This window comes from Phragmites australis, chromosome 6 (assembly GCF_958298935.1).
Source record: "Phragmites australis chromosome 6, lpPhrAust1.1, whole genome shotgun sequence".
NCBI lineage: Eukaryota > Viridiplantae > Streptophyta > Magnoliopsida > Poales > Poaceae > Phragmites > Phragmites australis.
In genome coordinates, this window is record NC_084926.1 from 10,734,091 (window position 1) to 10,745,391 (window position 11,301).

Below are 11,301 nucleotides of genomic sequence, written 5' to 3' on the forward strand. Positions count from 1 at the left end.
GTTCTCGAGCTAATACAAAGCTTAAGTCAACACATATGACATAGAACTATTATCCTCCGTCAGGCTTGAATCTATCTATATTGTATGTCACTTATTTCAATCTACAGTTGACAACTACCAGCCAGGTGATCCCTATACTTTACAAATATTATATTATCGTTTTACTATAAATCTACAGTCATGTTCAGTTCTTATTTATTGTTCATGTCACACTTGGATGTTCTTGGTGCTTAGCTTAACTATAAGTTTTTGGCATTCAGTTTCACATGATTCTCTGTTAAGTTCGGAGCTGTTGCTGGCAGCTGTTCTGAAAACAACAGAAACGCTAACAGTTACAGTTAGGGCCAGCTCGTTACTACTCCAAAGATCAGAGCCGACTACTAGTACTATGTACGTGTAAGGAAACATAGGGAACCTACATTGATCTGAACTGATTCGTACGTCACAAAGTGGATCATAATGTATTTTGCTTCTGATATTTGTTTGATGGGAATGAGGTTCCTTCCTCAGCTTTGGATGTGTTTTTTTTTAAAAAAAAAAAAGGAAATGCGATCATGCGGCAATGCATCTTCACATCAAGATCTTGTATTATACTTGCAAATCTGATGCTTGATGAGGCACCAATAATTAGCACAATGCTTTTGGCTCGCCTAGGTTGGTATAATAACTCGGACGTATGGCTTGAGCATGGAGGACACTGTCATTAGTGACTTATTTTTGAATTGCAATCGCTGGCGACTTTAGAAGCTTTAAACCATGATCGCACAGACAGCAGCGTGGGGGATACTATACTCCATCAAAAGGGGCGCCAAGCCTCAAAGTATTACTATATTCGTTCGGATATATATCACTTTAAATTTCGTGTAGTCAAATTTAAATTTTTTTGACTATTAATATATACAAAATTGCTATGATGCAATATATGCAAATGATATGAGTGGATTTGATATAAAAAATATTTTCATATAATTATATATTTAACTAATTTCACTAAAAATAACTATAAAAATAATATTTAAATATATGTATTGTAGACTATATTGATGTGGTAAACACGAATGGAGGTAGTATGAGAATAGACGAGCATTGTAAAGTTCTCATCATCCTACTTCATCTTGAAACGACGATCGTCCCTTGGGACCTAATCACATTGATTTACCTATTAATGATGCTCAATCTTTTCACCAACCGAACCAACCAAGAAATGTAGGAGCATTAAGCAGCGTCACCTACTCCATCATGCCATGCCCATAGGTTAGAGAAAAGCTTATTACTCCACTTTGTTTCTCCAACATTGTGCATCCTGGCCCCCTTCAGAACTCTGAGTAAACTGGGCTTTGGGAAAAGGACTCATGTGCTGCGCTGTAGAGAGATCTAAAACCTATGCAAAGGCCAACAAATAAAGAGATTTCGCAGTCACAGTTCCTTATCATTAGGGCATGTACAGTGGCTTAAATAACGACGGTATATAAATCGTGTTCATGTTATTTATAGACAGTATTGAAAATAACTTGCACAATAAATTACATATAAATTTTGTCTAGAAAGATCATATGCAATACCATAGAAAACAATGACTACCTATACAATGATTACACAGTAACAAGTCATCTATTAGACCGCATATTAATTAATACACAAGATCCTCCCTCGTTTTCTCTTTCATTCGCATCACCAAAATCTTATGTAACATTTGTTATAGATAGCTGACATCACCGTACGCGCCCTTGCGAGCTACCGTTCCGTAGATTCCAATATTCCGTTCCAACCGCAAAAGGAAAAGCCTACCTATCTCGTGAGTAACTGACGCCTCGGGTGCATCGGGAGGCGCACAAACATCACATCCGCACGCACGTCCCACCCCGGCATTGGCTCGACACATCGGTCGCTCGCGGCGATTCCACACAAAGGCGGCCAGCGAGCGGCACGCGCCCTTCGCCCTCACCAGCCAAGGTGTAACGCGCCGCGACACGGACCGCCCGATCCGCGCGGGGGCCCCTCCGCGGCATGTGGCGCCCAAGCCTCGCCCGATCCGAGATGGGAGAGGCCGCGGAAAGTGGGGGCGGGCGGAGCCTAGCGCGGCAGGGTCGGCCCATGAGTTTTGATGGTCTCCCCACGCATCGTCTGCCTAGCGCCTGGGGCAGCCGCCACCCCCGGTGAGGGCGAGCGAGACGCTTTCCCGGCCGGGGTTCGGCCGCCTAACCGTGGCGGAATAAGACGTCTCACCGTCTATTCGCGTATCTGTTTACTCTGACTTCTGAGCTGTGACAATAACACAGCGTGATTTGGGAATTTTCCGTTTATGTTTTAAGTTGCTTTTTAAGTAGTTAAAACATTGGATGTGAAGTAGTCATGTATACATCGTTCAAAAAAAATTGTAGTTATGATCAACAAACGCATCCTTCTATAGAAGTATGGTTCTTATACTCTCGTGACTCGGGTGTTCCAGAAGCGACTTGGGAGATCCTGGTCGCCACCGCCTTGGCCCCCCTTCCTCTATGCCTCTGGCGTCCCTGCTAGCGAAGAGAGGGAGCAGAGGCCCTCCTCCTTTAGATCTAGCAATAATTAGTAGTTGTTTAGCTCCAATAAAAGTTCTATAGGGTTCGTCCATCGACAATGATGGCTCTGCCTATTTTTGGTTTCCCAAGCTGGTCTCCGGTGAGATCATCGGCTTCGTCGATCTTCCTAGCGACGAGTTTGAGTGCTATGTGGTAGTAGTTGTAGGGTTGAAGTTGAGATGGAGAGGGATTTCTCTATGCCCCTTGGGTGGTCGGGGCGTCGAATCTCGATTCGACGACGCTAGAAAAGGTTGTTGGGCCTCTGACTCTGGCATACTGGTGGTTGGTGCTGTTAGCCTGAAGTTTCTTACAGAGTTTGGTGATGAGGTTGCTAATGTTATTTCAATGTTCCAGATGCGGCTGGTGGAGCTTACGTGTTGCTGGCTGATACGGCTTTACAACATTTGGGTCTTGATGTCGACTCAGGTGAAAGGAAGTGAAGTTTTTCGTTGTCCTGCATCGCTGGCTCCGGCTCGTCGGCGTAGGATGTGGTAAGGAAAAATATTGTAGAAAAGTCTTGGTTTTCTTTTGTTGCAATTTTCAATTATTCTTTGGAGGTGACTGTAAAATAGGAATGTATTTGCACGATGTATGAATAAAATCCCTACCCTTTGCGAAAAAAAATGTAGTCATGTATAGACTCTATGGATAGATAGCAGTTAGCTTGCTCGGGAGCATCGATTTGCACGGCGCTGGTTTGTTCTGACTGGCCGTGGGAGTATACCGCAAGTGCTGCTCCTAACATCTGGATCTCCACGTTTTCTTCATTTGTTTTCGACAAGATCTAGGCCTTTATTTTGTCTGTAATTGTGAACGATCGTGTACGTGTTAATCGCATGATCCCTGCTCGCACGCTGAATGTCAACAAATCATCGCCTACTATGAACGGACTATGGAGCCAAAGCACGGTTTCAAGAAGCACAACATATGATTAGCTTGATGACCAATTTCCCTGCCTTTTGAAGAAAAAGGTGGCCAGCGGACAGCGTATGATGCATGAGTTCGGTCCGGATCCACTGATCGAGTGTTGAATTGGTAGTCATCTGTCACCGGACCAAACTGGTGTCTCGGACGTCACGGTGACAGGCGAGCCAGAGCCTCTGACTCAGAGGAACAAGTATACACGCATGGAAATCATTTTTTTTAACGCACGTATGGAAATCGTTAGTAACCGCAGAAAATGACAGCTCGAATCGGACAGTACAATACACCGTCCCTGGTCGTTTCAGAAGCTTAAGGTGGTTGAACAGAACAGATAACCGACCACAGGAGATATTATCTTTACATGTTAAACTATACAAATTGCACTAATATCAGAGCAAGACAAGAGCTGCCTGCCTGCTCCAAAATGCAGTTGACGAATACACCTTCGGTTCAAAAAATTATAAGATATATTTATTTAAAAAAATTAAAGTTCGTAAGTTTTGACCAAAATTTAGTAAAATTATATATATGTTCAGTATACAAACTTTATTTTAATAGTTTTGTATTTTAAAATAGTTTTAATATGATGTTGATTTTATATTGATTGATAATGTATTATAAAAAATAACAATCAGAATTTACTTTTGATGTTTTTTTAAAAAAAATACACCAACGGAGGGAGTACATATTAGCATGTGTCAACCTCCTCACAAATAACAAACTGCCTCCATTAACGACCCACATTAACACGAAAACACGCAGATCTACCCCTACAAATACCCCGCAGAATTAAACACATATGCTCCAAATCAAACGAACCAAAAGAAAGTTGGTGGGGGAATTAAAAAAACGGAAACGAAAGCGAACCGAACAAGCGGAAGCAAGGACGGGCGCGATTCCTTGTTCATTTATCCGCAGCGGAGCAGCACCACCAGCGCGGCGCCCAACCAGAAAGGAGGAGCAGAGCCAGCCAGGCAACCAACCAACTAACCAACGGACGGAAGAGGCGAGGCGAGGCCGCCGCGAAGCCTCCCTCGCCAATCCGGCCACCCTTCCGCCCCTCCCTTGCCTTCTCGGGATCCGTCCGAGCTGTGCGATCTCGCCGCGGTTGGGTTGGGGCTCCGGCTGCCCGCCCATGGATCCCCGCGCGTAGAGGTTGGGAGGAGGGGAGTTAAGGAGGAGGCCCGTCGCGCACGAGATGGACGCGAACGCCGGCTCCTTCGTCGCCGTCCGCCGGCTCTCCGGCTCCGACCGCGCCGCCGCCTTCCACCACTCCTCTTCCGGTGCCTCGCCTCGCCTCCGATTTGGATGTTTTTTTTTTAATCTCCTGGCAATCGTTGCTCGTGGCGCCGGGATGATGCTTATGGTCTCTGTGTGCGTGCTTTGGTGGTGCAGCGGAGGTCGTGACGGGGTCGACGGCGTGGATCGGGAGGGGGCTCTCCTGCGTCTGCGCGCAGAGGAGGGACAGCGATGCGCGCCTTTCTTTCGATTTGACGCCTGTGCAGGTCGGCCCTTTTTTTCCACTCTATGAGTTCATCCCCAAGTTTGCTTCTAGGATGCTAATGTTGTGCTAGAATCTCGAGCGTCTTCACAACATGTGAAGACTATAGCTGTTTGGCCTAGAATTCATCTTGGAAGTGCAGACTCACATCCGAATCCTGCACTATCTGCATAAAGTTTGCCGTGTGTCCCCTGATTGATTTCAGTGTTATTTTGAACAGAAGTCAGATTTTTTAATTAATTACACGAATGCCATAGCTTAACTGTATGCTGCTGGATCTTGAAATTTGATGTGGAAATAGCATCTTCTGTTTTGACTGTTCCAGGAAGAATGCTTACAGAGGTTACAGAACCGGATAGAAGTTCAGTTTGATAGTGCAAACAGAGAGCATCAGGTACTTGTTTTTGCTTCTATTGGTGCCGAACTGTTCTTACACGGTACGCATTGTGGGGGTACTTTTGGTATTCCATGTTGTTCTCTTATAAAGTGGGTGTGTACTATTTATTGCGCAATTTTCTGATCTAATTTTCAATACAAAATGATTAACATGAGACAATGTATACAGTTAAGTGGCCATGAAATTTGAAATAACTGGAAAATTGGAAGATTTAGCATATCCATAGATCTGAGCAAACCATAAGGAAGGACTGGCTGTTAACAGTTGAATATATATATATATATATATATATATATATTTACTCACTATGGATATTAGTGATAATATAATTTTGCAGAATGACGACACTCTCTTGATCCTACTGTGCAACAACTCTGATATTTTCTTAAATACTTCTGCTTGCCCCTTTGTTAAAATGAGTTGTTATCACGCTGCTGCTGTTCCCAGATGAATTATAACTTAAGTTGTTATGGAATTATATGTGTCAATCTAGATCATATTTTTGATCTTCCAGTGTTGTTCATTTGTCCTTTTTTATGACAATTCCGATAGTGGAATTAGTGTTGATGAAACCAGAACTCCTTTGGTAAAATGAGGTACATCGACCTCCGCGTCGTCTCCCTGTGAGGCAACATGGGGGGTGACTCCACCACCGCCGCTGGAAGCTCCCTCACCGTGACCCTGTGCGGCCGCTACCGCCACTGCCAGCCGGCGGCGGAGGCGGCCAGCGGTGGCGCCAAGCAGCGGCTGGTGCGGTCTCCCCTCCCTCCTTCCCCCTTGTTCCCCCTTCCTCCCCTCGTTGTGCGCCGATTCGTGTGGACCCAGCGTCCCCTGGGCTGGATCTAGTTTTGTGGGGTATCCTGTGCACCGGTGGCCGGCTTCGTGCTGTTCCGACGCCGCACGCCGCTCTCCCCCTGCGGACGCCCACTGCTGTGACTGTGCTTGCTGGCGCTGCTGTGATGGAGGTGGCACTCGCAGTTCTGGTGCCGTGCACACCGCTCTGGTGCTGGGCTGTGCTGCTTTGTGTTGGTGCTGTCGTGCTGGTGCTGCGTTGTGTAGGTGTTGTGCTCGTCGTGCTGCTGATGTGCAGCTGTGCTCGCCGTGTGCTGCGCTATTGTGCTGCGGGTGTGCTCTCCATGTGCTGGGTTGTGCTCGTCGTTCTGGTGCTATGGTGCTTGCTTCAGGCAGATCCACGCCGTTGCTCGCCGGATCTACCGCTTCCAGGCCGAATCTGCGTGGTGGCATGGCTGCGTTGCCTAGCTATGTCCGCGGTTGGGCTTCTGGTGGTGACGGCTATAGGCCGATCTGCTCTACTTTGGCCGATTGCGGCCGCGGTACAACTCGACGCAGAGGTCACGGGCCTCGATATGTGGGGGTCATAGGTCATGTCGCGCGGTGGCCTGCTGAGGTGGTGATCCGGCTGTGCTGGCGGTCGGCTTGCCGTCTTGCGTTCCTGGTCGGTTTTGGTCAGCGATTGTTGCTGCCGCGGTGCATCGACGCGGCGGGAGGGCTGGTGGTGGCGGCTGTCTGTGCTGGTTCTGGCTGGCTACGGGCCGTCGGTGGCCCTTGTGTTGGCCCCTAGTGCTCCTGGCGATGATCGGCTGCTGTTGAAGACGACGTTGGTGCTACCCTAGCGATCATGTTGTGCGTTGTGGCTCTGTGGGCCGAGGCTTCGCCCCCGGTCGTCTCTTCCTGGCGGATGCTTTGTGCTCTAGTGCTACTGGTTCTTCTATCGTGCCTCTGGCTTCAAGAGTTGTGCTGTGGTAGGGGGAACTAAGGATGAAACCCTAACAGGCTTCATGCCTTTGTCGACGACGGTGGTGCCCGTGGGCATCATAACCTCCCTGGAGGCATCGTGAACAAGTTTCCCTCATAGGATCTCTCCGAGTGAAAACCCTGTTTGGCTTCCCAGATGAGCGACGACGGTTCCTTCGTTGCTACCTTCCTGAAGACGTTGTTTCGTAGAATCCCTTTGTTATTTGCTACAACTGGCGACACTATTGCAGGGCACACCGTCCTCCTTTGTTGTTCCAACCTTCTTCTGGTCGGTGGGACTCCCCCTCACCTTTTGGCGCTTCACGACTGTGGCTATGTCCCGATGTCCTAGGACCCGTCTTTATGCTTGCGGTCGGCGTGGAGCCGCCAACCGAGTCGGGTAGTCAGGCGTGGGAGCAAGGCTCCGTTTGTTGAGTTATCATGATGTCCTAGTCGAGGTGCTAGCAGTGTACAGTTGCTTGCAGTGTAGCGTTGTTAGGTGTGGATGTTGTTTGTTGTGTGGTTGTCAGGTTGTAGCTGCTTTCTGTACCTTCATTGTCTGGTTGTCACAGGGGGTTCGGGGTTTCTTTTTTTCTTCTTTGTCTTGCGCGTGAGCTAGGTTCCGCGGGTTGTATTGCACTGCTTGTTATGGTTTTCCAATCCGGTTTTTCTCTTAAATTAGATCACTCTTTCTTCTTAATGCAAAGACGCGCAGCTTTCTTCGAGAAAAAAAGATAGTGGAATTAGTTACTTAACCTATCATCTCATTTTTGTCCGTCTATTAGGAAGCGCTGCAGGCCCTTTGGTGTGCTTCCTTTCCTGGAACCAAGCTTCAGGGGCTAATATCAGAACAATGGAAAGAGATGGGTTGGCAAGGAAAAGATCCATCTACAGATTTTAGGTATCGGCTTTCCTCCGTGTTCCTTTGCTAGTTGCTACCCGTTGTGTCATCATCCTTTAGCTAACCTAGCGAAGTAGAGATGAATGATCATTTGCTGTGTTGGCATTGCAGAGGTGGAGGCTTCATCTCCTTGGAGAATCTATTATACTTTGCTAGGAACTATCCGGTGAGTGCAAATCCTTGGTTTCAGAGATATTTCGCTTTTGCTGTACGCTTTTCTGTAATGACTAATTGGGGCTTGAGCCTCTGATGTACTCATCACTCTTTAGCACTTATGTTTGAGTATAAAAGGCACAACCTAGATGGCTTGCTGAACGTAATGATGTACAGAGTTAATAATAATAAAGGCCAAATCTTGTGCTCTTTCTTGCTACAGAATGCCTAATATTTCTGTGATAATTAAGGAAAGTAAACAATCCTCAGTACATCGGCTAAGCTAGATAGAAAAAAAGTCCAAAGTACGTCTAACAGAATAGAATGCTGAAAAAATGATTCTGTTACACATTTTGTGATTTACCAAAACTGAGCTTGGAGTCAAATGTTTCATCGCGAACCGACTTCTCTATGCAGAAATATTACATGTGAGAAAGTTATCTCAGGAATCAATCGAACCAACTTCTCTTTGCAGAAATCTTTTCAGGAACTTCTTCGTAAGCAGAATGGTGACCGTGCGATGTGGGAGTATCCATTTGCTGTAGCTGGTGTAAATATAACATTCATGCTCATTCAGATGCTTGATCTTCAAGCAGGTTTGTCAACCAAAAATTTCGTGTTTGTCAAATAGTCTATCTGTTTTCTAGATTATAGTAATTCCTGAAGAAATTTAGAAACATTGGAAGAAGTTTTGGACCTGCACTTGACCTTTTGAGTTCATGTTGAATTGGCACTCGATCTCGGTGTTCTGTGCAGTTAAACCGAGGTCATTGTTCGGAGCAGTTTTCCTAAAGCTTCTTTCAGGTATAATATTTACTTCAGCACAATATTTGTAGAATGGGCATTGGAATCTACCAGAGCTGTTAATCTCTAGTTTCTATCACCTCAACTATTCCTTATAGCACTAAGGTGTTATCTTGCAGTAGCTTGTGTTTGGACTTAGGTTGTTCGCTTGTAAATATGACTACAACTAGAAGAACAGTGCACATCAATATGCATCAGTTAAACAGGTTCAATGTGTTTCGATGACCATAATGACTCTGCTGATTATCCATATCTGCTAAACTCTATTTAATTGTCTAAGGCCACTATGCAATAAACATTTTGTTACCTGTACACCTGTACTTCTCAGAGGTAAAAAGATGCGCATAAATGTGAGCTAACTGAAGGATCTAGTTATAGTGCTTCCAAATATTAATGCAAATGTTTCGACTTTTTGTTCAGAAAATGATCGAGCTTTTGACATTCTCTACTGCATAACCTTCAAGCTGATGGATCAGCAATGGCTTGACATGCATGCTACTTACATGGACTTCAATGTATGTTCGTTTTCTCTGAATCCTTCAAATATTTTCCATTCTTGAACTTATATTTGAAAGATCCGTGGATGTTTGAAGAATCCACACATTGGGTCTTGGGAAGTCTTGCTCATCTGAATGTACAACTAAAATTGCAGACGGTCATGAAATCTACACGTCGTCAGGTAGAAAGGGAGCTGTTGATTGAAGATCTTCAGCGGATTGAGGACATGCCATCATACAGGCTTCTCTCCCGGTAGCTAGAAGGAACTGAAATCTTAACATGGCTACATGTTGCAAGGCTTGAGTTGCTAAAGGACCCACATTCGTTGAGAATCCCAAAATGTAGATGCATCTGTATCCTCGTGTTTAGGCACTCTGGTAACATGAGCTTTAAAACTTACAAGGTAGGGTTTTCTTGGTCATAGCATGCCACGTAGGATAACTGAGGTGTCTGATCAGCTGCCATGACAGAGTATTTGTAGTGTGTTGTTTCGATCTGGTTGTTGCCCGTCATGCCAACGAAAGGAAGTGTTACTAGTTTTTTCTTTGTAAACAAGAGGATTTTGGAAAGGCCTAATCTGAGTTGCTTACTTGCTTGTCATGTACTCATTTGCATAAATGATAGCAGCTAGTTCCTTGAGTGCGCAGCAGTCACACTCACACAGCCATGGAACCCCGGAAGCGTCGCGCCATCACGTCGCATCGAACTCTTCCTTGGCACCAGGCGCTCGGCCTTGGGGTCATTCCGAATGGCCCTCGCTCCGGCGCGCTACAAGGCCACCCGGAATAGGACATGGCTAAATTTGGGGCGGAGTGTACGCTATAGTAGTTTAGCACGTACGTCTATAGTTGGTTTGAACATGTACATCTATTTTTTATTTTTGGATAATTAATATCTAATGTTTAGAGCTTAATTTTTTGTTATCTCACAATCATTGTGTGACAAAAAACAAACACAATCTTAATAAAAATTCATCTATTCTTTCCTTTACACCCCTACTATATAAGCAAATTTATCAAATATATAAACAAAATCATATGATCCAAAACGCAAAATAGAACCGTGTGAAGATAAATCATACCCATGTGTTCCATACAAAGAAGAGAAAAAGTGTGAATATACAAAAAGTAGAATTTCATCAAATACAAATGCTTATATTTTCTAAACTGTGTATCTAATCAGGGGCGGATCCAAAGCCCGTGCTGGGGGGCTGCAACACGGGTCCAACCCAGGAAGCCCAGAGGAAGATAGAGGAAAATTCAGAAAAAAAAGCATCATTTTAGCCCACAAGCCCAGAAAACCTAGGAGAAAGAAAGAAAAAAATCCAAGAAAATACATCATTTTAGCCCATAAATCATAAATTTGGTCCGATAGCAAGAGACCCAGCACCCCCTTGGCATTGGGCTGGATCCACCCCTTATCTAATCTCTGATATATTTGCACGGTTATAGTCCTTACATTTTTATCAGCAAAATGAGATCTATCTTGGTTATATTTTGATGTAATTTTTTGGACAGACATAAATTGCCTATATCAGAATTGAAAAACTGCTAGACTAATCTAATTAAAATATTTAAGTGATTTTCTAAAATTGTCTATATTAGAATATTGAAAAAACATTCACTTATGTAACTCAGTTATTTACCTTGTTTCAATACATATCCGTTCATACTCTCTTCATAACATTCATATCATTACTTCACTTTATCAACCATCAGTCAAATAAGCAAGTTTTTGTAAAGTAATGAACAAGTTTTCGAAAAATTGTAAGCAAATTTTAATACACTTAGAAACACTTTTTTATATGAAG

At 44.6% G+C, this 11,301-nt stretch overlaps 1 protein-coding gene across 2 annotated transcripts; it reads left to right on the forward strand.

Annotated features, from left to right (window-relative positions):
- The first annotated feature begins 4,357 nt into the window (after positions 1–4,357).
- Positions 4,358–10,080, forward strand: LOC133921642 (uncharacterized). Of its 2 annotated transcripts, XM_062366606.1 has the most exons (9): positions 4,363–4,765; positions 4,878–4,987; positions 5,309–5,377; positions 7,921–8,036; positions 8,148–8,202; positions 8,665–8,785; positions 8,946–8,993; positions 9,414–9,508; positions 9,646–10,080. In XM_062366606.1, the coding sequence occupies exons 1-9, from the start codon at positions 4,681–4,683 to the stop codon at positions 9,745–9,747; spliced, it is 801 nt and encodes a 266-aa protein (XP_062222590.1). In that variant the 5' UTR covers positions 4,363–4,680; the 3' UTR covers positions 9,748–10,080. The 2 variants fall into 2 exon arrangements, with proteins under 2 accessions (XP_062222591.1, XP_062222590.1); XM_062366607.1 differs by lacking the exon at positions 8,946–8,993 and having other exon boundaries at positions 4,358–4,765.
- The last annotated feature ends 1,221 nt before the right edge of the window (positions 10,081–11,301 follow it).

What these genes read in the sequence shown, in the direction of transcription:
- LOC133921642 (XM_062366606.1), top strand. Translation starts at nt 4,681, where the DNA reads ATGGACGCGAACGCCGGCTCCTTCGTCGCCGTCCGCCGGCTCTCCGGC. An exon ending in CTTCCACCACTCCTCTTCCG is followed by an intron (nt 4,766 to 4,877) that starts GTGCCTCGCCTC and finishes TTGGTGGTGCAG; the next exon opens with CGGAGGTCGTGACGGGGTCG. An exon ending in CTACTTACATGGACTTCAAT is followed by an intron (nt 9,509 to 9,645) that starts GTATGTTCGTTT and finishes CTAAAATTGCAG; the next exon opens with ACGGTCATGAAATCTACACG.